This window comes from Hemicordylus capensis, chromosome 3 (assembly GCF_027244095.1).
Source record: "Hemicordylus capensis ecotype Gifberg chromosome 3, rHemCap1.1.pri, whole genome shotgun sequence".
NCBI classification, from domain to species: Eukaryota; Metazoa; Chordata; class Lepidosauria; order Squamata; family Cordylidae; genus Hemicordylus; species Hemicordylus capensis.
The window spans coordinates 314,150,695-314,176,323 of NC_069659.1; the positions used below are offsets into that span (position 1 = coordinate 314,150,695).

General features: G+C 41.9%; 1 protein-coding gene across 2 annotated transcripts in view; it reads right to left on the minus strand.

Moving 5' to 3' along the window:
• Positions 1 to 25,629, minus strand: part of ATR (ATR serine/threonine kinase) — a 69,561-nt gene that overhangs the window by 34,270 nt on the left and 9,662 nt on the right. For both annotated transcript variants that reach the window (XM_053306883.1, XM_053306884.1), the window contains 19 exons: positions 24,680 to 24,870; positions 23,987 to 24,169; positions 22,914 to 23,143; positions 22,285 to 22,437; positions 21,465 to 21,663; positions 20,031 to 20,287; positions 18,057 to 18,247; positions 17,859 to 17,959; positions 16,773 to 16,944; positions 14,586 to 14,756; positions 12,432 to 12,626; positions 11,143 to 11,328; positions 9,751 to 9,843; positions 8,685 to 8,815; positions 8,289 to 8,432; positions 6,750 to 6,843; positions 5,935 to 6,060; positions 1,389 to 1,595; positions 373 to 486 (listed from right to left, as the gene is read on the minus strand). In XM_053306883.1, the coding sequence (XP_053162858.1) occupies positions 373 to 486; positions 1,389 to 1,595; positions 5,935 to 6,060; positions 6,750 to 6,843; positions 8,289 to 8,432; positions 8,685 to 8,815; positions 9,751 to 9,843; positions 11,143 to 11,328; positions 12,432 to 12,626; positions 14,586 to 14,756; positions 16,773 to 16,944; positions 17,859 to 17,959; positions 18,057 to 18,247; positions 20,031 to 20,287; positions 21,465 to 21,663; positions 22,285 to 22,437; positions 22,914 to 23,143; positions 23,987 to 24,169; positions 24,680 to 24,870 (3,138 nt within the window). The remainder of the gene's footprint in view (positions 1 to 372; positions 487 to 1,388; positions 1,596 to 5,934; positions 6,061 to 6,749; positions 6,844 to 8,288; positions 8,433 to 8,684; positions 8,816 to 9,750; positions 9,844 to 11,142; positions 11,329 to 12,431; positions 12,627 to 14,585; positions 14,757 to 16,772; positions 16,945 to 17,858; positions 17,960 to 18,056; positions 18,248 to 20,030; positions 20,288 to 21,464; positions 21,664 to 22,284; positions 22,438 to 22,913; positions 23,144 to 23,986; positions 24,170 to 24,679; positions 24,871 to 25,629) is intronic.

Sequence of the window (25,629 nt, forward strand, 5' to 3'; positions counted from 1 at the left end):
CTGAGCGGACATCAAAAAAGGTGAGTGTGTGCGCACACGCCTTAGAGGGAGCACTGCTCTTCTTCTATTTGATACTAGTTCTAATTGCTCATGTTGTACAGATCCTCCAGCAGAAAATCAGATACTACAGATATTTCAGTACAATTTATTTGACATTGAAACAGTACAACCACCTCACAATCAGAGTTGAGAGATTTCTATTTCTTTCTGCTTTTTAAATGGTCTGCAATCTGGGATAGTATCTTTACATTTATATTGCTTTACTGCATAAGCTCTTTTTTGCCAGCAGTGCATTACCCTACATGCCTTTTTGTAGCAATATTTGATTAATAAATATTATGAATAATAAAAAAACAAAGCACCCTTCCTTACCTGAATAGCATATGAAGCAGAATCTTGAGCCCGGACATTATCAGCATAAGCAAGGAATGCTCTTGTCAATTCCATGAGTAATCCATAGGCAAAATGTGGATCTTCTACTCCAGTCTCCGGTGGGGTGGTGAAGAGAGAAGAAAAAGAAAAGATTTCTTAGATGACAAAAGAAGAAATAAAAAATCCCCAGTCTTGTTATTCAAGTATACAAAGTCTAGACTATCATGAAGAAATGAAGAGAGCGGAAATTCTCTAAAGACACAAAAACTTTCTATGAGGAAGCCATAGTGTCTGATCACTAGTCAGGAAGAGCAGCTGCCAAAGAGGATCTCTCTTCTGACCCTGAGCAACCTAAGAGGGGATCAGAAAAGTAGTTAATAAGGAGGAGACACAGCAGACCTCCTAACCAGCTTGGACAGAGGATGAAGGTGAGTCCCTTCAACCATATGCAAAAATCTTCCACAAACACACACACAACACATGTTGCAAGTTTGCCCATATAATTCATAGGCCTGTAGTTCAGTGGTAGAGCAATCCTGGGTTCTGTCCTTGGCATCTGTCCGGTTAGGTAGGACTGGGAAGAGACCCCGACTGAACCCCTGAAGAGTCAGTGTAGACAATAATGAGCTAAATAAGCCAATGGCAACAGCAGGCAGCTTCATATGTATTGCAGCCATGTACCATATAATATATTTGTAGCATTTATATCCCACCCTTCCTCTAGGGAGCTCAGGGTGGTGCACTTGCCTCTTATCCCCTTTTTCCTGCCCTGTGAGATAGAAGTTAGGCTGGGAGATGGTGACTGGCCCAAGTGGGGAACGAACCTAGGTCCCAGCTCAACTCTTTATCCACTACACCATAGTGCCATAAGCACTAAGCCATAAAAGTGCAACTACTGGAAACAAGACATGTATATTTAGATTCTTACCATATAAAACTATAGTCTATCTTCTGATTCTCTTGATAAAAAGGGCATTGTACAGCAAGAGACACATTTGAATATTAACATTCCTTACCACAAACGTAGGCCCTTTTCCTTGGTTGTCGCTTGTTGAAAAGTCCAGCCTGCCTGGATCTACAGCTCCAAGTTCACCTAAACATTCCCCACAAAGCAGTCGTGCATGAGAATTCGCATCCTGACAGCCAATCAGAAGGACAGTCACTAGCTGAGAAATAATTGGCTCAACTGTTTCACTATCTGTTGCATATTTTATCAGTTTCTCCTAAGAGGGCAAAAAATGAGTAGAAATAAATTATATATATGAATAAGAATATTTTATATAAGAATATATAAAGCATTTTAATATCACTTTTCAACATGGTGCAGCATCACACAGAAACAGCATCCTTGAGGATGCTGCGGCGAATGCACAGCTTCTGTCTATAGAGTTCATCATTCTAGTATGCCATATTTTCTTGCCTTCTATGGTTGGCGGCCAACAATGTGGAGCAAGGAAATGCAATGTCAAGAAAGATCATGATGTCACAACACATAAGTTCCATAGTCATTATGGAAGGAAGAATTGGATGGGGAAAGCCTCAGTGGAATGGGGAGGGACCGTAAGTGGCAGAGCACATGCTTTGCACATAAGGACTCTGGTTCAGTCCTGAGCATCTATATCTGCAGGATCTCAAGTAGCAGACTTCTGCCTGAAATCCTGGAGGGCAGCTGACAGCCAGAGGAGACAGCTCTGGGTTGGAGAGACTAGGGGTTCCAAACTTACAGTACCTCAGATGTTTCTGAACTACCATTTACCATACTTCTCCCCATGCTCTCATATGTTTAAAGTGTCTAATTTTGCTAGTCAAAGACCAATCCTCTAAAAATATTAATGGATTAAGAAGACTAGGTACTTTGCAAGAAAGTAGTACAAGATTGGCACCACTTTATTGTTTCTGGGGCTTATGAGAGTTGTAGTTCAGCAACATCTGGAGAACCACAGGCTGGGATAGACCAATGATCCAATTCAGTACAGGTAGATGTATAGATTCTTATATTAAAAGAGGGGCTGCATCTAGCCACACCAAATCAGTGCCAAGCAATCCAAAGGCAAGGCAAGTCTTAAAACGTATGTAGGAATGCTTCCTATTGTCCACTAATCACTCTGTAAGCACACTTAAGCACATTAAGGTGGAATTAAGAAACAGATACTTCAATACAGAAAGAATGCATCACATACAAATCTCTCTTCCCTTGTCAAGTTGACACTGAAACAACAAGCCCGCTTACTGTGTGACAGGTAACTGAATATCACATGATTTATCTAGTATGGATCACCTTTCTCAGCAATGCTGACAAGAGAAAGGAAGAAAGACAGTGAACTGTAAGAATAAGTGAATGGGTCCTTTAAAAACCTTTGATAAAACAGAAATACTATCTTTCTTTGCTGGGAGCAAAAGAATGCTATTCTGATAAAGATCAGAAGATAAAAAAGCAGTTTCCCTGTATCACAAGCACAATACAGCTCCTTTAAGCTCAGAAATATTTTAACATATACTTCATTCTGAAATAAAAGGATAGCTTTGTTAATACAAAGGGGAACCACTTCATTCACCTTGGCTACTAGCTGTAAATGTTCATTCCAAAACCAGCAGTAGCAGACACTATTGTAGATAATGGCTGGATTTAGACATAATACAAAACATGGTTTAATGAAAAGATGTTTCACGTAATATCCATACCTAAGTCTGCTAACAACTGTAGTGTCTGAAGCCACAGTTTGTGCTGATTATGCACACAATAGTTGATGCTTATATGTCTGAATACATAGACCATTGATAAACCATAATGCCTCAAAGGCTGCTGCGCCATGGAGATGGGACTGAAATTATAGAATGTTGAGCAAATGGAAAAAGCAAGCAGCTCTAAAACATGGTCTGCCTGTTGTACATCTGGAAAAAAACAGGTTGTACACTTGTAACTACTGATCTGGTAGAGATCCGTCGACATCCATAAGTATGGGTTCTGTGCCTGCATAGGAACCACATGGTAGCAATGCCACAGCTTGAGACATCCAAGCCCTGCCTCCACCGTGCTATTTAAAGGCAGGCTGGGCACCATGTCCCTCAGTTCTTGGATGACCGCCATTAAGGACGATCATCCGGATAAGCAGGTGAGTTCATCAACATCGAAGCATGGAGAGGAGAGCTGGTCTTGTGGTAGCAAGCATGATTTGTCCCCTTAGCTAAGCAGGGTCTGCCCTGCTTGAATATGAATGGGAGACTAGAAGTGTGAGCACTGTAAGATATTCCCCTCAGGGGATGGAGCCACTCTGGAAAGAGCAGAAGGTTTCAAGTTCCCTCCCTGGCTTCTCCAAGATAGGGCTGAGAGATTCCTGCCTGCAACCTTGGAGAAGCCACTGCCAGTCTGTGAAGACAATACTGAGCTAGATAGACCCAATGGTCTGACTCAGTATATGGCAGCTTCCTGTGTTCCTATGAAGCAGAATGGCTTGCACACTGGTACGTACATAGCAGAATACTACTGCAGAGGGGTGGTCTGGCAGCATCTCATGGATGTCGACGGATCTCTACCAGATCAATCATTACAAGTGAGCAACCTGTTTATCTGGGTCAAGATCCATAAGTATGGGTGTTTAGCTAGCTCCCCATGGAGGATGCAGTCGTAGCTATTGTAACACCCGCTTCAAAATAGGGTACCTATTGCCTGAAGAGGCAGAGGGGTAGTCTGTGTTCCTTGAGACATTTCAGGTGTTGGTAGGGTCTGTGTTGCCTCAGTTGCAAATGTGACAGACCTGTTCTGGGCATCCTCACTATCCAAGGTGGCAACTGCCAGTGAGGAAGCAATTGGAATGTAGGATTTTGCTTTAAAAGACTTCCATGGCTTTTTCCTCTGGTAATCGTATGGTGCACCTGGAGAGCAGGAACCCATGGCAGTCATAGCGAGGGCGTCACCTGCAGCAGAGTTATGAGAAAAGCCACAGGAATGCCAGGCCAAAGGACTTTGTAAGTGAGTTGCTGATAAAGCAGTTGTTTGAGGCTGGGCTGGTGGTGCTGAGGTACCCAAGCGCAGTACCTCAGTATCTGTGGGAAGAAAACCTTTAAACATAGATGTGAACGGTGTACTCAAAGAAGAGTCTAAAATTGACAGTAGCGTGCGTGTGATAGTAGGGTCTAAGCCCGCATTCCCATTCTCTTCTTCTTCTTCCTCGGCAGTTGGCAACATGGAGACACCTGTTTAGACAATGATAGTACTGGAGTGTGTAAAGTGGACGTTGAGAGTGGAAATTGAGGCACCGGGGTCAAAGGAGCATCTTGTTGTCGGTCCTCCGGTGTCGACGGCACTGAATAGACAATTGTTGTCAGTGCTGGAGACAATGATCATGCTCACGATGTCGACTGCATTGCTGTTAATGGGCAGTCAGCATCGAGTGGCTCTATCAGTATTGGTGAGTTTCTGGAAGGGACGGGATCGAGCATAGCCTTTGAGGTTGATAGTGACTTCAGCGGTAAATGCTACAGCCCTGAAGGAGTTTGATCTTGTGTCAGGTCGATAGTTTTAGATTTCTTCTTCAGCACCAGCAGGCAAATGTTAGTAGCTGTAGGCTTAGATAGTATAGGCTTCAAAGACTTAGGTGTTGAGCCAGATCCAGTATTAGAAGGCAGCTGTGGACTTAGAGTCGATAATGTCGGCTTAGAGACCTTCGATGTTGAAGGTAATGTTGTTGATGTCGACGACTTGCGAGGCCTCAACATCGAAGTTGCTATTGGTGGTGTTTTTGAAGAAGAGGTCATTGGGCGTGGTTTGCCCGGAGTTGATGGGCTCAGGACTTTATCGTAAATGGTGGCACGAAGCCCAAGTGCCTGATTCTTGGGGTCTGTTTGGAGAATGACAGACAAATTTTGCAAGTGGACATGTTGTGTTCCTCTCCCAAGCAAATGAGGCACAACTTTGGTTTGGGGCGGTATATAAATGTATTAAATAAATAAACTCAGGTCCTTAGAGGGGAGTTTTGCTTTACAGCCCTCACAGCTCTTAAAGCTCTTTTTCTCCTCAGCCATTCCAACAAGCAAATGTTAGTCAAGTCCATTCCGAGGACAAAAACGATAATCATAGTCTGCCAGCCATACTGATTCAAATACCAAAACGTTGTCCATCAGCCAGAAATGCTGTCCATCAGCCAAGTTTACAGTCCTTTAAAAAAAAAAAAAGAAGAACAAACAAGAGAACGAAAAAGCTGAAGAACTATTCTGATGAGGAGTGAAAGACCAAGGTCCAAACGCAATGACAGTTGGAAAAGGACTGAGGAACATGGTGCCCAGCCCGTCTCTAAATAGCATGCTGTAGGAGACGCGGTTTGGACGCCTCAACGAGCTGCGGCATTGCTACTGTGTGGTTCCTGCACAAGCGCAGAACCCATACTTATGGATCTCAACAGATCTCGATCCAGATACTTTGGTTAGCACAAACCATGGGTTTTCATTATGTCTGAGCCAGTCAGTACCTTGGCTGATCTTTAACTGCATTCATAATCATAAAATATCTTAGATTGTTCAAATCATTACTAGTCATTAGATCCCAAGCCCAAAAGCTGTACACACTTGGTTTTTATATAATGTTTCCTTCAGACTGGTGAGAGCATGGATCCGAACATCTACATTCTCATGTTGAATGGCTCTCATGGGGAGCTGCAGCGCTGTCTGCAAGTCTGTGCTTTTGGAGGTCTCCTGGGTGTGGGGAGAAATATAGCACATATTACCAATACATTAGGTCTATTATCAGGGACACTGATAGCACTGGATCACCTGGGGACGTGCCCTGGATCAATTATTTAATGTCCTGGTTCCTTGTGCTGCCTGACATTGGTGAATGCATTGGTAAAAATGGGATGAGAGCATTGGATCCCTTTATGGAACTTAAAAAGGTTTAATTACCAAAATATGTGTGGGTGTGTTCTGTGGGCCCAGGCCCCAGATCTTTTAAGTACTTAGCAATTGCTCAACATACCAGAACATAATAGCTTTGGGAGTGAAAGCTCTCAGACTTGCGTTTTTTTCTAATATTACATGCATTTATAATGTGCTTGCAAATTTTTTTATACACACACACTTTCCTGAAAAATACAGCACAAGATAGCGAACAAAAAAACCAAAAACCACCAGCTTTGATTGATCCAGGTTGCAGCTCATGGAATCGCTGGGGAACACGCTTACAATGCCATCTCCTTCAGACCAAGGGTGCAGTAAGCATGTTCAATGGGCAGGAGGGCGTGAGCGACAGTAGGGCAACAGTACTTCCTCTTCCCATTTGCCCTTGTAAGAGTGAGCGCACGGGGTGCATATAAGTCTGTAGAGGGCTTATTTCTACCTCCAAATAGGTATTATTTCATTAAATAAATATACAGTGAAATCTGTACCTTTCTATATTCCTGAAGAACGATTTGGATGTCTTTTAGTTCAGGATGGTCAGGTAGGAAATATATTTCATGTAGAAAGTCTTGTACTGTATCTCTAAACAATAAAATAAATCTTTTTTTTTTAAGACCAAGTAAAAGCAGTTCTAAGAAACTCACAATTACATTAAAAAAACAAAAAGAAAGGGAATGGACAAGGTATACTTTTTTAAATAAAGGATTTTGGCTGGTTTGGATAATATGTCCACCAGCCCTTCTGCACCACACAGATGTGAACACACCACGTGTTCACATGAACACACGTTTCACCTTCCCACCTAGAACCATTCCACTAATGCATAATCACAGGGGGAGGGCACAATTCCTTCAAACTCCTCCTTAGCAGTTATGCTAAGATGCATTACACACTGCTAGTGCTGAATTCAGGCACTGAGGGGTGGTTCAGACACACACACCCCAAACACACACACAGTTATGTGGTAGCAGAATGGTGTACCAGATGAGAGAGGAAGATGTGCACAAATATGCTCTTCTCCCACATAATGTGGAGGGGCCAGCAGACACATTGTCCAAACCAGCCCTGAATCATTTAATTATTTTAAAAATATATAATCTGACTTTCAAATATCCATTACAACATACAAAACAGATAGTGAGAGAAGCAGCAATAAAGCCACCCCAACTAAAGAAGCCAAACACTTATGAAAAAAGAACAGGATTTCCTGCATGGCAGGAGGCCAACACACAATGCTGTAGATAAAGCTTTCCAAAATCTGGACACAGCAATTAAAGAGGCTCTCTCCTATGTCCCATCTGGTCACGCCTCAGAAACCAGAACACACAGGAAGGTCTCACCTGACTATCTTATAAGATGGGTGGATTCATATGGGAGGAGGAGGTCTTATTTCTGAGATGGAGAAGACTTAAGACAAGAGGGTCTTAAATGAAAGATAGCCTGCCACTGATGGAACGCACATTCATACTGTAGTTAAGGAAGCAGTTGTCTAGTCCTTATGGGAGCAGAGGTGTGCTTAGAAGTACGTAGGCAATCCCCGCAGAAATCTCAAAAGCCAAAGTAAGTGGCTAAATAATATTTCCAGTGAGGGGTTTTAGAATCCTACACAGCTCTGTTACCTTCCCACCTGACTAGTAGAATCAATTACAGTTGTGCAAAATATCATATTTACCTGAATAGCAGACTCTGAATTTAAGATGAGCTCCTTAAAAAGATAGGTTATACTTGTATAACCAGAAGAAGAGAACTTTGGATTTAAGATGACCACCCAACCTGATTTCTAACAGCAAAGAACTTGGAAAAATCCTAGTCTTGGTTTCGAGTAAACACACTAGTAAATTTGCAGATTAAGTTACACAAAAATGACTAACCATGCAACATTTCTAATTTGCATAAATTATACAGGTTGCAGAATCTGAATTACAGAAGTGGGGGCTGGCACAGAATACAAGCAGCCCTGACTGCAGCTCTTCTTCAATCTCAGTGTCAATAAGCTACCTGATACTAAAAACTTTATGTTGCAATACCTGTTCTCAGCTATAAGAAAATGAAAGATCGCTGCCGTTTCTTTTGGCTGAATGTGTATGAGAGGCAGCAGAGCTACTATCACATGACTAAGAAGGGAACCAAGATGAGTCTGGTCCAAGCATCGTACAAAGCAATCCCAAGCCCTAAAAAGAACAAAAATGAAAAACTACATCACATATACAGGATTGCTACATTTTTCTTAGTACACTGACATTTTAAGAGACATAAGTTTTGGGCAGTATAAAAATATATTAAATAAATTTTTAAAAATAGAATTTTAGAATCAATCATGAAATTTCAGTACCAATATTAATTACGTATTTAAAATCTCATGTGTTGCACAAAGCACATGGACTATGGCCACAAATCATCCTTTCAACACATAGCTTCCTTACTTGCAGCACAACTCTGGGAAATCCTCTTTATATCTCAGCCCCGTCCTGAGGGTAGTCATCATCTTCACTCTCACAGCACTTATATGTTTGGGACCCATCAGGGTCATTAATGTCATCAAACTGTTTAAGGCCTACAATTAAGGGGGTAAAGTATTCGAATGTCAGTCAACTTGTGTGATAAATAAATACAGCTCTTTAGTCTTCATTGAAAATGCCGAATAAGGGATATGGAATCTTAGGGTTTCATTCTATTTACATTGGGCTTCAGTCAATTTAGCACCATCTAGGCCTCTCTCAGGGTATGTATCAACTGATGACCAAAGGGGTGTTATAAAAGAAAGCCTTATATCTGATCCTCTTAGTTTCTATCCAGTCCCTTGTGGTCCCTATTAATGCAAACTACACATTAACTTTTCCCAAGCACATCAATTTCTCATCTGTGTCAAGCAAAGGGTGAAGATAAGGAAGATGCTGAACCTGATTCCAGAACGCTTCCTGGTAAAAGTTTTTTAGCCTCACTTCAGAAGTGAGGCAGGACCAGTTAAAGAATACAAACGTGCAGGACTGATCAAGAGACTCACAGTGCCAAAAGCAAACAGAGCTATGATGACCACACAGACGCTGACTCTCTTAAGCAATAACCCTAAGTCCTTTGGTATAAATTGAACAACATTCCATTACCAGCCAGAAAGGAAATGCCAATATCAGGGGCATAACTACTATTAGGCAAGGGGAAGCGGCAAGTCACATGACTATATACCATGAAGAGAGAGAGTGTGTGTGTGTGTGTGTGTGTATCAGCGAGGGGCCCATTTTAAAATTTTGTCTCTGGGCCCACTCCAGCCTTGTTACGCCCCTGCACTATATGCACCAGCACTGGCTTTAAAAAAAACACCAAAAAACCTAATCCACAGAGCTTGTGTCACTAGTCTAAACTACTATTTTGTTGCCCAACCCCAGTTTGTTGCAGAAGCACAGAAAATTAGAACAAAAGAGAGAGGCCCAGAGAAGTAACACTGCAAATGTGACTGATCCACTCTAGTTTCTAAAGGAAGCATTTACTCACCATTTTTTTATCTTCAATGCCAATACTGGAGCTCAACAACTGCATGTTGAAGAAAGCCAAGATGCCCAGCAATTTTGGTTGAAGATAATCGGCCTAAATATTTATAAAAATGGATACAGTGAAAATATTCTGAAGCAACTTAAAAATAAATTACTACAGGCGAACCTCACCATCTGCAGACCTGACATCCGCAGTTCTGCATATCTGCGATCGGGTAACTGACACCCAACCTCTGCAAATGCAGGGGGAAAGGGATAATTTCTGTGTATCCGTGGTTTCAGCGTGGCCGGAAATGACCTCCAAGGTCATTTCCAGCCACCATTTTAAAGAAAGGAGCCAGTTATGACTCATTTGTTTTTTTAAAAAAATATTTCCCCGTGAAAAGTCATGGGAAAGTGGCAGATTTTGGACTTTTGGGGAGCATTGCATTACAGCTGCAGACCCGCGAAGCATGGTAGGGCACTTGATTCCTGCCCTTTTTCGCCTTTCCCCACCTCTATTTTGCAGCCTCTGGGAACCTAACCCCACCTATCCCATTGACTTAATGCCGTTAGCGGCAGTTGTAGCAGAGAATGGAACCCCCACAGATAACGGGCTTCACCTATATCAACATTTTACAGCACATTTGGCTCTTAAATATACAGTTGCATTTTGGTCCTCTGCTAAAGAACAGCAGTAAAGTAAAGTTGTGCTGTTTAGTCGGTGTCAACTCCTGGTGACCACAGAGCTATGTGGTTTTCTTTGGTAGAATACAGGAGGGGTTTACCATTGCCATCTCCCACGCAGTATGAGATGCCGCCTTTCAGCACCTTCCTATATCGCTGCTGCCCAATATAGACCCCAGGGGGGATTCGAACCAGCAACCTCTTGCTCCCTAAGCAAGTTACTTCCCCGCTGTGTCATTAGGTGGCTTCAGAACAGCAATAGGAGACAACTTATTTCCACCCCTCTCCATATCATAACTGAGGAGTCAGTGAAAACTGGATAAGGCAACCATTTTAATCACTACTGCAGTGTGTCAGCTCTAGGCAGTCTCTCCAGAAAAATTGAAATTCCCACAGCTGAATGGATAGCTGTTCTACCAAGGGTAATTTAGTAAGGATATGTGAAATTACTTCCAACCAGGATACACTACTTTTGTACATCCTGCTAAAATACAGAAGAGCTGGAGTCCTGGATACAGCATCACATTCATAGCAAAACAAGGTGGGATATGAATTGAAATGTTTAGCAGCTCACCCACCCTACAAAGATTTGTCTCTCCTGAACACTCTTCTTCAAATGGAATGAAATTCCATCTCTCTTGTATATTTAGAACAAGGTACCATAATACGAACACAACCCATCCCTTTCCTTTGTAAGTAGCACAAAGGAATCTGCACCGCTGCTTACCATTAACTCCGGAGATATTATGTCCTTAGGACCCTGATATGGGTCATCATTAGATGCAAATGAGGCCAGGATTGATAAACCATTGAAGACTTGCTGGTAGTGCTCTCCTATTCGTAGCAATAGTTCATTGTGCAATCCCTGATAGTCTTGCCTCAGCAAACTTCCTAGTTCTATCTCAGTTTCATTCTATAAGACACCAATTAAAATAAAATTGACAATGCTCAGGAATATGCATATGAAAATAGCACAATTCAATTTATGGATTAAATAAAATAGTGACCCACCCACACTCCCACCAAATCAAAACTACTACAACTTTCGAGCAGAAAATCTTTCTTCTCAACATCGAACAGTAAAAAGACCTTAGTGAGTTGGCTGTTTTTTAGCCTACTCTCCTTAAGCAAAGTAAGCTTATGAGATTGTGTGTGTGTGTGTGTCTCCCCCTATCAACTTCACAATACCTGAACCAATTTGGACCAAATCTGGAACAGTGTAGAGACACATTGGAACACCTAAATGGTATAGTTTGTGACGTCATCCACCCCAATTCAAGATGATGGATACATGAATGTTTGGGGTGGAAGTGGGCTAAGTTGTGAAGATGCTAATTCTCAATTAAGATTATAGTTCTTACTAGAATTTCTTTTTATTATGTAACCAAAAACAGAGATTACATAATTATTATTAATTTGGTTGCATACCAAAGGGAGACTAGAAGTGTGAGCACTATAAGATATTCCCCTTAGGGAATGGAGCCACTCTGGGAAGAGCATCTAGGCTCCAAGTTCCTTCCCTGGCATCTCCAAGATAAGGCTGAGAGAGATTCCTGCCTGCAACCTTGGAGAAGCCGCTGCCAGTCTGTGAAGACAATACTGAGCTAGATAGACCAATGGTCTGACTCAGTATATGGCAGTTTCCTATGTTCCTATAGCGTTGCAACATCTTAGATACCTAAATGATGGAATTTTAAGCCATTGGATCTCAGGACATTGAGACGTAGAGATTTAGGCCCTTGGGGCCTTAAGATCTAGGGAGCTTTATGTCCTTTTAATGTCCTATTTGTGCCTTATTCATGCTCTTTTATGTCCTCACCATTTTAGCCATTTTATACCTTTTATGTTTTATTCATGCTTTTGTGCCATTTTATGCCTTTTATACCTTGCTCTTTATGCTGGTCTAAGACCATAATAAAAATTGATTGATTGAGTGTCACTGGTTTATGTTTCACTACACTTCTTGAGTTGTTTCTCATATTGACCCAAGCTTCCAGACACAATTCTTAACATTACCTTGAGATAGTGAAGTGCTCGCTCCAGCTCATCCTTACTACAGAAGCAGACCAGATGAGAGAAGATGTACTTGAAGTTGTTGATAAGGATCTCTCTGCGGTTTACATTGAGCTGTTTTGCTATCGTTCGAATAAGCACAGAAGCTGCAGGACTGGCCTTGGCAGCAAGGTCAGGCAAAAGAACCTGGAGAATCCGCTGAGAAAATAAAGAGATAACCACTGCTTTGAAAACTCATCCCCCTCCTTTGCACTAGTAAAAATACATTGATTGTATTTTAGGAATGACAACCTCAAATCACACAAAACCCCAGACTTTTTTTTTTTTTTAAGTCAAATAGCTAAATGAACAGTATTTCTATCGCATTTTTAAAAACCCTGTTGTAAACCTTACAAGCAACCCTTTAAGGGGAGAAGTGATAGATTCAGTGGTAGAGTACCTGCTTTGCACACAGAATGTCTCAGGTTCAGTCCCCGGCATCTCAAAGTGGGGCTGGGAAAGTCCCATATTTGAAGCCCCAAAGAGCTGCTGCCAGTCAATGTATACAATACTGAGCTAGATGGACCAAGGGTCTGACTCAGCAGAAAGCAGTTTCATATGTTCAAGATGAGTATCATCATCTCCATACAGGGGGCTGAGAGGGAGCAAGTTGCCAGTGTGTTCATGGTTGAAGACTCATTCGTAACTCACTCTCTTAGCCACCACACTCTTTAAGTATAAAGACTCCTAAAGTCAATAAGCATTTCATTTGTCTACTCGGCCTCCAAATTATACACAGGTGAACCCCATTATCCGTGGGGGTGCTGTCCCTGCAGATTTCCATCCGTAACCAAACAGCAGATAATGGAGCATTGGGCCAATGGAAATCGGGGTGGGTGAGTAGGTTAGGTTCCCGAGGCTGCAAAAAAGGGCTGAAATAATCAAAATAAAGTGTCCTACAGTGCTTTGCCTGGTCCTGCAATGACCTCCAAAAGTCAAAGGTCTGCTATTTTCCCGTGATTTTTCATGGAAACATTGTTTTGTTTTGTTTTTTTAATGGACCACAAAATGGCTCCTTTTTAAAAAATGGTGGCCAGAAATGACCTCGGAGATTGTTTCCAGCCACCCCAACACCGCGGAAAATTAACAACCACCAAGCTTGCATGCCAATTACGGATACACGGCCAGAGATACACGGAACCTCAGGTGTTGGATCCGCAAAAATTGAGGCTTGCCTGTACTGATAGAATAAGGCAGCAAGACTGGTCTCGGGGACAACCTGAAGGGACCATATAAAACCAATTTTAAAAGAACTGCACTGGCTGCCGATATGTTTCCAAGTGAAATACAAAGTGATGGTTATTACCTATAAAGCCCTTAACGGCTTGGGTCCAGGGTATTTAAGAGAGCACACTATTGTCATAAGCCCTGTTGCCTATTGAGATTATCTGGAGATGTCTGGTTACAGTTGCCGCCAGCTCGTTTGGTGGCGACTCGGTACCAGGCCTTCTCTATGGCTGCCCCAGGGCTTTGGAATATGCTCCTTGTCAAAATAAGAGCATTTCCGTCTCAGATTGCTTTTAGGAAGACCCCTCGACACACCTGTTTTCTCAGGCTTTTAATTGAAATTACTTTTAAACCATGTAATTGTGTTTATCTCATGAAATTGTTTTAACTTTTTTATTCTGTGAAATTATTTTGTTTTTACTCTGTCTTATATTTCTTGCATTTTAAATTGTGTGCACTACCTAGAGATACATGTATCAGGCGGCATATAAATATGATAAATAAATAAAAACAAAAACCAACTACCTATCCAGCAGAAGGGTATCCTTGACTGTTGTGGGAAAAAACCTTCCTAAACACATTTGGCTTCAAGCTGAAAGAAACTTACTTATATATGTTACATAGAACGTATTTTATATACATATACGGATAGAGGAAAGAAGGTCCAAAGTCAGGCCTTTCCCTCTGTCCGACACTCCTGGGAAGAAATCAGCACTCTTTTCAGGTATGCTTTCTCTTCCAGAAATGACAAAATATAGGAATCCGAGTCAAAGTAATCTTAAAATTTATAAAAGGAAAAGCTTTGTGTGAAAGCATATTGTGCTAGAGCACACAGTAGACAACACGTGCAAAAACCTATTCTTATTTTGAAATATAGTATTATCAACTTACATTGAGAAAACGATTGAGGTCTGGAAAATCAAATACATTGGCAATTTCAGATAATGTGTCCAGGGCCGCTGTCTTTTGATGAGCAATCTCTTGTTTCTGCATTTCATTGTTTTGGCAGAGGGTGTTTGAAAGCATTGCTAGTTGACTGGAGTGGAGTGATTCCACTAAAAACTACACATTGAAAAATACATTTCACAATTAATTTTTATCATATAGAAATTAAGATTTAGTAAAATTATGCCAAGATTAACTTAGTTTAATTCTTCCAACAATCTTTACCATGCAAAGTTGATTATAGCTCTGGAAACAGATGCTGTCCTAGTTAGAAACCTTTTGCCTGCTCCGAAACAAAAAAGTCCAACCTTTCTGTCAACGCTTTTGAGGTCCATTACCTTACAGTCTTAATGACTTTGCTTTAATTAGCCTCTCCATTCTTGACCTAAAGCAAACAAAATGCTCCTATCTGATTAAGAGGTTGGGAATAGGATGCAGGATCATTCCCTCCTCACATACAACTTGTTGGCAGTTTTAATTGTGGTTAAAGGTGATATCTGCACTAATACGAACCACAGTTAATGCTAACCACATTCCACAAGCCAGTTTCAAACCATGGTTCAGGGTTGGTATAGGCAAGGGCTGCTCAAATTCGGGCCTCTGGCTGTTTTTGGATTACTACTCCCATAATCCCCAGCTACAGCAGTTAATAGCCAGGGATTATGGGAACTGTAGGCCAACATCTACAGGAGGGCCAAAGTTGAGCAGCCCTGGTAAAGACCTTTAATCACATTTATGCCTGCCAGGAAAAATCTGTGCATCAAAGGAAAGGGGCTGGGGACAAGAAGTATAGGATCAACTCCTCTGGACTGGGCAAAGAGGCATCTTTTAAAGCAGTGACACTCTTATGTTTATCAGGGGGAGAGCAACTGACCCATCATCCAGCACAGCATCTCTCTCAAGGGCTGTTACTGGTATTCCCTTGTTGCCCTTTTGGGACAGGGAACCACTATCTCGTTCCTTTTGATATTTAAACTACTTGGTGAGTAGTTTACTTTCCCCCTGCTAACTGAAATCAACATAGCCATGTACACCGCTCTGGGCTTCTTGGAGGAGGAGCGGGATATGATAATGTAATGTAATGAAATAAATAAAAATACTACTGTTTCCATAACCTGTTGCCAAACTCTTAAATATGGTTAGTTACATCTGCACCGGCCTCCTCTCAACTGTACCACATAGAAGGTAGTTTTTAAAGTACACCATGAGCTAGCCCACAACTCGTTTTATATTTTGCATGCATGTCATTTACATAAAACTGGATCAACAGAGCAGATACTAGTCTATCGCTGGCTGCACTGTAGTATTTCATATTTAGGAACTAGTTATTGCTAGATAACAAGGCATCGTTTCTCCCAATGTTCAACTGAAAATCTACCATCCTGTAGCTAGCGATGTGCACAAAGCATTCCATGTACATCGGGCGGTAGAGAACAGGCACTTTAAAAGGAGGAAAACTGGTCTTACCTGCCCCTCCCTCACTCCTCTGCCCCACCCCCCACAAGTGGCACTGATTGTATTCAGCAGCCAGGCTCTCTGTTTGCCCAGCTGCATCTTGCTGGGAGCAGGAAGTTCCCTGTTCTCAGCAGCCTTTGAGCAGTGTCACGAAGGCAATGGAGTCTGAGCATATGTAGATGCCATCTTGAGTGTTCCACAATGCTTTGGTTGGGGCAGCTTGAAGCCTTGAAACAGAGGTGCCGAAACAATTCGAGCACATCCCTACCTGTGGCTTAAGCCAATTCAATTGAGTTCTGAGGAGTCTTTGACCTCTGTTATATGACAAGTCTTTACCCCCTGCTATATGACAGCCTTTCTGACATTTGAAGAGTGAGATTACGTCCTCCCCTGATGTCCTTTTGTCCTCCATACACAGTTCCTTCAGCCTTCCTTACAGGGGTTGCTTTCCTGACAAGCTTTGAAATCAAGCGGATGGGGAGTGTTATGTAAATGAATGCAGGGAGAACATTGGTCTCAGTTCCTAGAAAAATACACAAGGATTCCCATATCTGTATTGCAGAATAAGGAGGCAGAATACAAGGTCAAAGGGTAAGTGAGGGTAATGGTGTCCAACCTCTAGAATACAGGCATAATGCCAATATGATGCAGTGTCTTTACATTATTAGTAATCCTTACCTGGCAGATGTGCTTCTTGTACTGACTGAAAAAGGCTTGCAGCTTTACAGACTTGGCAGCTGCCAACGATCTGATTTCTGTATATGCTGCTCCAGCCACAGATGCCGATTTGGACAACAAGCAATGCAACAAGTGCAGGAGTGCAAAGGGCACCAAATCCCCTTTTGCTGCCCTTATAAACACAGTTAAAAAGAATGCATTATTGTCAACTTTAACACACAAGATGATTCATATTAACACAACATAAGGAAATCGTTTCATTTAATTTGTGCAGGTGTTTCCAAATAAATTGGACCAAACATAGCATCAGTGCCTTCAAATACGGGAAGCGTATTATTCCTTAATTCACACTTTAGCATGCAAGATGTTCCTGAACCAAAATACTAATAGACATTAATAAAAGAACTAGGGATATGCAAACTGGCTTGATGTTGAACAGGTTCAATGTCGAACCGGTTCGGTTCGACGGTGCAGGGTCAAACCGAACTACCCTGTTCGGTCCAACCCCGGACCAATCCCCTCCCCCGCCGACTGTTCGGGGATTCGCAAACTTTGGGGGGGGGTACCTTTACTCCCTTCGGAGGATTTCCTTGAGGCGGCGGAGCTGTGTGTGTCTGCGGAGGTTCCCCTCCCCCCGCCGGCCTCAATGCAGCCTGAACTGGCCAATTCAGCTGGCTTTTCAGCTCGTTTGGGCCTTCCCCCTCAGTGTGGGGCATGCCAGGCCTCTCAGAGGCCAATTGCGCAGGCATAGCGGCCTCCAAAATGGCCACCGCACCAAGAGGGAAGGTTTGCCGAATGGGCTGGTTCAGGCTGCATTGAGGCCAGTGGGGAGAGAGGGAACCTCTGCGGACACCCCTGCCACCTCAAGGAACTCCCCCGAAGGGAGTAAAAGGTACCAAAAAAGTTTATATATAATATAATATATATAGGTCCACAAACCCACCCTCCCAGACTGAACTGGGGGTGGGTCGAGGGGGTGCCTGACCGAACTGGCCCGGTCAGGTTCAAGTCCGGACTGGACTCAAACCGAACTGGGCCAGCCGGTTCCGTGCACATCCCTAGAAAGAACCACTAGAAAAAAGGTACCTTCCAATATCGCCTGTTGTAAGAATCAGTGTATCCTTCAGCTCACTATTTCTTGATATTTTAGCATTTGTATAGGCCTCCTTCATTCTGGAAACAAAAAGCTGAAAGAAGTTTGTAATGATTACTCTGTTCATTTGTAGTTATAATTTGCATTAGCCCTGTAATTCTTGCACACTTCGAAATACTGAAGAAGCTCACCTCTTTTATGAATCCTTCCTCAGAGCGTGAAGAATCCAATATGTATTTGATGTGGCCACTGAAAGCCACTCTTACATCTTTGTCTGGATCTTCCATTAACTTTAAGAAAGACCCAATGACAACTTTTACATTCAGTTCATCCTCTCTGAAGTCCAGGTGTTTACAAAGGAGAGAGAGATTCTGTATTAGAACTAAAGAGAAGGAGACAGGGAAATGGCAACACATTCAATATTTTTTAGGCAACTGACCAAAGTTCATTTGACATGATGAAACACTACATTTGTCCATCATAAGAAATATTTTTAAAATTCAAGATGCATGATTTAGAGTTCTCCCAAATTGCAATCATTTTCACAAAGAGATAAAATTTCAAAACTGGAGATCAGATTCACTCACAATATGTTTATCTAAGTGTGATTTGAAAACCAGCAGCAGAATTATGTTTTCAAAGCCTGGATAACACATAACGTAACTTCAGGAGTTAGACGGACTATACAGCAATGCCTCTGATTGTTTTAGCTCAGACAGGCAACTGGTAGGGATGTGCACGGAACCGGGCGGGGGATGGTTCGAAGGGGGAGGGTCAGACTTTAAGGTTGGGGGAGGGTGCACTTACCCCTCACCCCGCTGGCGCTCAGTTCTTGTAAAATCCTTCAGGGCAGCAGCATATCTCCCTGCCTCCCCTTCGGACGGAAGTGGCCAGAAGTACATGGTGTGCGCATGTTGCAATTGCGCGCGAGCCAATCTGATGTGTATGAGCGCACGTGCAACGTGGGCATCAAGTACTTCCGGCCACTTCTGGCCAAAGAGGGGAAGGATTTTACAGGAACAAAGCACTGAGGGGTAAGTGCACCCTCCCCCGCTCTTAAAGTCTGACATACACACACCCTCGGTTGAACCTTCGAACCAGCCAGTGTTCGAACCCGTTCGGAGGCTTGTAAAATTTTATTTATTTATTTATTAGGTTTATATACCGCCCTTCCAAAATGGCTCAGGGCAGTTCACAATATGATAAAAACAATTAAAACAAATTAACAATTAAAATCAAACTATTAAAACACAGTAGAACCAATAAAACAGCTAAAAGCCGTAAAACAGTATAAAATTAAAACTACACATTTAAAAAGCTGAAAAAGCTTGGGTGAAGAGGTGGGTCTTCAGATGTTTTTTAAAAATAGTCAGGGATGGGGAGGATCGCATCTCAGCAGGGAGTGCATTCCACAATCTCAGGGCAGCAATCGAGAAGGCCCATCTCCGTGTGGCCACCAGACGAGCTGGCGGTAACTGGAGACGGAACTCCTCAAGTGACCTCAGTGGGGTACATAATGAAGAAGGTGTTCTCTTAAATACCCAGGGCCTAAGCCGTGGTGCCTCCGAACAGGTTCGTGCACATCCCTAGCAACTTCTGGCCTATGGGTCACATCCAATACCTGCCCAGCTACCTCTCCCTGTACCAGATTAGGAACATAAGGCAGGGTGCACCTCACATTTCCTGGAAGGAAAGCCTGCAAGGTGAGAAGCAATACTGCGCATTCCCCTCAGAATAAGGCAAAGGGAAGAGATGGGGTGCAGCATAGTAATATGACTCTTTGTACTCAACGGCATCCTTTTAATTGGAAAGTGGAAGGTGACATCTCATTTCCCAAGAGGACACCCTTGACACCTCTGCATTATGGCAGAGGCCTATGAAATGACACAACACCAGAGTGACCTCCAGGGCAAGAAGCTATATAACTCTCTCCCAGCTATGTTTCTTATCTTGCAGGCATTCCAACCTTTCAATTTCTTAATCTAGAATTAAAATGAAGATGCTCTTGCAGACAGAGAACTCCACACCTGCAGAAGAGTTCCCATGCTTATAAACAACAGCTGGATTCATTTATCAATTAAAGAAATTCTGAAGATGTAACTGAGAAATAAGCTGCAGCCAGGAGAGAGGAGGATACAACTACAAGTGTATGGAAAATAACTTACGAAGTTTTACTGAACTGGATATGCTGCCCTCAAGAAGGTTTAAGAATGGCTTGAAAACATCAGCTTTCACTGAACAGATTTGCTCGTCAGAGGGAATCACAATAAGTGTGCTACAAAGAATGCCACAGTTTTGGGGCTGAATGTCAGCTTCAGCTGAAGGTCTTAGCTTAAAGTTGCCAGAAAGACAACAAGCTAGTTTTCCAATGATACTGGCATAAGCTTCTTGGACTAACAGAGATTCATCTCTTAGGTGGTCTCTGAAATAAAATAATTTGTAAGAAGTATTCACAATAATATCTGTGCCATAAGTAAATGTTGCCGGCTTGCACATACCACTTTGAACTCTACATATTCATTAATGTCTCAGCACATGTCTGATAGTCTCCTAACACAAGGACATTTTGTGTACCCATTGGATTATACTTTCTTTTTTTTTTTAGGGAGTTAGGCTTTCAGATTCTTTGCCCAAAATATCCCCCATGTCTTAAAAATAAACAGATTGCTCACCTGTAACTGATGATCTGGTAAAGATCCATTGGAATCCATAAGAATGGGGCTCTGCACCTGCGCAGGAACCATGTGGTAGCTTATGGCTGCCGACGGATCTCGATCCAGATCACTGGCACATTGAGATCATCTGTTTCTGTTCTGCTCCCGCAGATCAAATGTTGTACTAAAACATGTCAATACTACCGGTACTGTGATTCCTGCCACTTGGCTGGCCACACACCCATAGCAAAAGCTACATTGCCTCTCTTTTCCTCCCAAACTATAATCACTGCAGAAGAAAGTAATTCAGTCTCTCCGACCGACAGTAATGCAAAGATGGACCTAATCAGTTCTTTGGGTAGTGTTTAGGTCAAGTACCAAAGAGGCTACTGTCCATATGAAATGTGGGGTACAGTCTTCCTAGCAGAAGGTAGAAAAGAGCAATAGCAAGCCATCACTAGAGATGTTGTGTAGAAGAGGCCATACATGGTTAGAGAGCACATTGCATATTTGGCAAGCAGTTCAGCGTCAAGAGATTCCCAGACTACTGCGGCTGAGCAACAAATGCACATTCCCAAGCACCTCATACTAAGAGCTACAGTCACAGAGAGCTTAGTAAAGATGGATATGATCTACTGGGCTGCCACTAATACACCCTTTGAATAGGGGAAAAGGATATGAACCCATCCTCAAACAGAAAAAGGTAGGCCTAGTGAAAAAATTAATGGTCAGGATCCATAGTCCCTCTTTGTAATTCTAATAAAGCAAAACCACTGTCCAAGAATGCGCTAGAGGAGAAGATATAGATCGCCCTCCCTTGAATGCCCAGCCTCTACCATACCCTGTTGCAGTCACCAGAGTTGGCATTTTGCTATGAAGTTCTGCTAACTGCAACTTATTTCTTCTCCACCCCAAGTGCACTGAGAAACATTAAATACTACATACAAAAGAGATGCAGGCAATGTGGCACAGGATTTTACACCTGACTGGTACAGAAGGATAGGAAATCCTTTAACACAATTAGCTCTGACAACTTCATGGGGACTCTGTAGTGCATGCTGATAAACAGAATTTCTCCACTTCAGGCATAATCTTCTTGGAATTAGAGAAAGAAGGAACACACAACTTGACTGAATTTCAGGTGCTAAAAGGAAAAAAACAAACACAGAAGCATTGCAGTGTCTTAAGGCCCCCCACCCCTTTCTTTTTTAAAAAGCAGCTTTCACACACAGATCTTTCACCTCAGAACTGTTATACATGCAGGAGCACAACAGTCTATCGCTGCACACTGAGAATTCTGCAGTCATTAAGGCTAATATTTTAAGAATAAAACTATTTTAAGAATACAATCTCCGTTAAAATAAGTTGCTAGGTAAGCTAAACACCTCATGCCAGTATATTTTCCACAGTGCTAGTTAATAGGCTTTTAAACCCAGTATTCAAATTGGTATATTTATAATGTATGGCAACAAAGTAGTATAAATAAAGGGATCAGGCCTTCTCAGTTGTTGCCCCTAAGTTATGGAATGTGCTCCTCAAGGATAGAAGATTATCTTCCTTGGAGACCTTCAGGAGAGCCTTAAAGAAGTATCTTTTCAGCCTGGCTTTAAATGATATCTAGTTTGAATTTTAATGCATTTTAAATGTTTTCTGGTTTTAATTGTTTTATTATGTGCTTTTGATTTTAATGTAGACCACCCTGAGACATTTTAGGAAGGGTGAGATATAAATGGAACAAACAAATATACTTCATAGCTTTACTTACAAAAATTACTTGCAGTATTCTGGCTCAAAGCCAGAAGATCCAAACTAAATGCAGACAACTTGATTGAAGAGTTGTCAGAATGGCTGGCAAGCCATGGCAAAGAGAGTATTCCAAACAAATTTTCAATAATCTCATCATTATGTTGTATTTTGACTTCAGGGAGAAAAGAAAAACCACACAAATTTAACCAAGATGACTTATGAAATAGATGCATACTATTTAAACAGAAACATATTAGTCACTAGCGTATAGAAAAAACAGTCACTTTAAATTAGGGATGGGCCATAGCTCAGTGAGCATAGTTCAGCATATGCTCTACATATTAACAAGTTTCAAGTTAAAGGCCTGGTAGCTCCAGCTGAAAGGATCCCAGGCAACAAACTAGGGGAAGATTTCTACCTGAGACCTTGGAAAGCTATCATCAGTCAGAATAGACTGTGCAGAGTTAGATGAGCCAAATGGCTGATTCAGTATAAGGTAGCTTCATATTATCACATGAAGTGCCACCATTTAAAGCATTATGAAAATAAAGGGTGCCTTTACAGAGTAAAGTACTAGTTAACCTGCTGCATTTTTTAAGTTTACAGCATCACAAACTAATAAGTATTATTTTTAAGAGGACATCTCACCTTGCATATAAAGTAAGGCATCAGTGATTTTCACCACTCTTTGAATCACTGGTTCTAGGTCAGTTATCCGTGAAGCAGCCTCCAACAGCTTCCAACAGGCTTTAACTATTTTCATGATAAACTCAGAAGAAATCCAGATTAACTGGATATGCTCCCCTGATTCTGAAGGCCAAACAGTATTATGTTTGTGGCTGCGAACATTACACGGGTGAGCAACTTGATTACCTGTGCTGTTAAGGAGAATAATGAAAAACATCACCTGGTTATTGAAACAGCTTGATCAGATGGCATGTACTGAAAGTTCAATATAACTTCAACTCTTGAATAGGAACATAGGCAGCTGCCATATACCGAGTCAGACCATTGGTCCATCTAGCTCAGTACTGTCTACCCAGACTGGCAGAGGCTTCTCCAAGGTTGCAGGCAGGAGTCTCTCTCAGCCCTATCTTGGAGACGCCAGGGAGGGAACTTGGGACCTTCTGCATGCAAGCATGCAGATGCTCTTCCCAGAGCGGCTCCATCCCCTAAGGGGAATTTCTTACAATGCTCACATGTAGCCTCCCATTCAAATGCAATTAGGGCAGACCCTGCTTAGCAAAGGGGACAATTCATGCTTGCTACCGCAAGACCAGCTCTCCTCCCAAGAATGGAGAAGAATCACTTCTCAGATAGCGAAGAATTCTGACACAACCCAATCCATTAGTGCCCACCAACCACACACTTAGATCTTCAAAACCCCTTCTATTCCAGCCCCTCTATAGCATTCCAACCTCAAGACTTAGATATAAAATAAACTAGGAGGAAGATTCTTCACCAAGAAGATTCTTCACCACTAACTCAAAAGCTCGCCAATAAATGAAGAAACTGAGCATTTCTTCAGGGCACCTGGTCAATGATCCCATTACAACAATTTTTGTATTTTACTGTACAAAAGTGCAGTAATTGACTGTACAGAAGTACAGTAATTGAAACAATGGCATGTGGACCCTTCAAGGTAATTTCACATCATCTGAATTTACAACAGAAAATCTATTTAACAACAAAATAGAAAATGATTGCTTTGATATTTCTACCTGTTGAAATTTTGTGTACAGTGTATTGTGCACAGAGCAGCTAGCTGGACTATTAAAGAAATCCCCTCTATGGTTTGTACCACTTCCACTGGAAGCATGTCTTGTTCCAAGAGAAGCAACAGAGATTCCACTTTCTTGATAATGGCATTCCACAGCATGCTCTTCATTTTCATGTTCACAGGACTGAGGATATGAATCAACACTTTGTTTTAGAATATTCTCCTTTCTTTTTAAAAATGTAATGTTAACGTACAGTCAAAGTTCTGAATGTAGACAAACAGCAGCCAAATTGAACTGCATTTGACCTTGACACAGGATAATAGAAATTTTAAGAAATAAATAGAAATAAAGAGGAAAAGGTGGATATTCAACACACAAGGCAGCCCAACACTATGGATCAGATTACACTGCAGCAGAGCAAGCAGTAACTTAACACCACTGCAGCTGAAGCATTATACGATTTTTGGCAATCAAGTCAAGGGTGACTGTCGTATGTTTTTCTCTCCACATTATTCTTCTATTTAAGATGGATATTTTAGCCACTTCAGAAGCAAGTATTTTGGCTTCACGGGATGAGATAACAAAGCAAGCCACCACTTACAAATAGAATTTGATACTTTTAAAACCAAAACAAAAGAGCACCTCTAAAGCAGATGGTAACTACAGAAATCTCTACTGAATGAAACAACATACTTTGCTAGTGTAGGCAACTTTTTAGACTGTTTTAAGGAGAAGCTTAGACGTAGTCTTTTTTCCGGAATGTCATCACTACTGCTGCTGCATCCATCAGTATCAGAAGTTTCTGGATTACTGCTACACTCAAGATCCTGTCTTATCTCTGCTGCTTCAGTCTTCAGGGCTGCATAAAGCGGACTCAGCAGATACTAAGACAGACAAACAAATGCAGCAACATATCAGCATGATACTTCGTACTTTTGCTGATGTATAAAGTTCTCAACTTCATTAAGAACCAAAAAAGGAGAAATAAGCTTTTTTTAAGCATTCATGTTTGCAATCTGCTCATAAACACAAATGGATCATCCTCATGTGTGTATTCCCTCAAAATCAGATGGATTATACATGTAAAACAGGATTATTCACTTCAATGCTTTTGAAGCCAAAGTCTTTAACCTCTGTGACATTGGAAAATAAATGGCTTAACTTTAAAGGAGATGGCCCACATCTCCTGCAGTGCTACAAGGGTGGAAGAAGGGCAGTGTGCTTGCAGAGCAGCTGGAGAATAGCTGCACTAAAGAATTCTTCCGCAGCCCAGTGTGAGTGAAGAGGGGAAATGGTTTTTGCTTCTCTCCTCTCCCTCCACAAATCATTTTTTGCTTGCAGAAATATGTCACTGAGAACCACACAGCCCTCAGGGACAGATTCATAGAAGCAAAAAGGGCTTTGGCTGGGGGGAGGAAGAGAAGAAAATTTCATCCCCCTCCTCTAGACTGCCAAAGAAGCCTTCATCACCGCTATTCTCCAGCTGCTCTGCAATCCTGCTGCCCTTCCAGCCTTATAGTAGCACTGCAAAAGATATGGGCCATTTTGCAAATTGTAGATAAAATAGACACCAGCAGCAAGAGGACCCTGGTCAAATAAAAATCCATGAGAAGTATCAGCTATCCTTCCAAGTGCCATAGTTC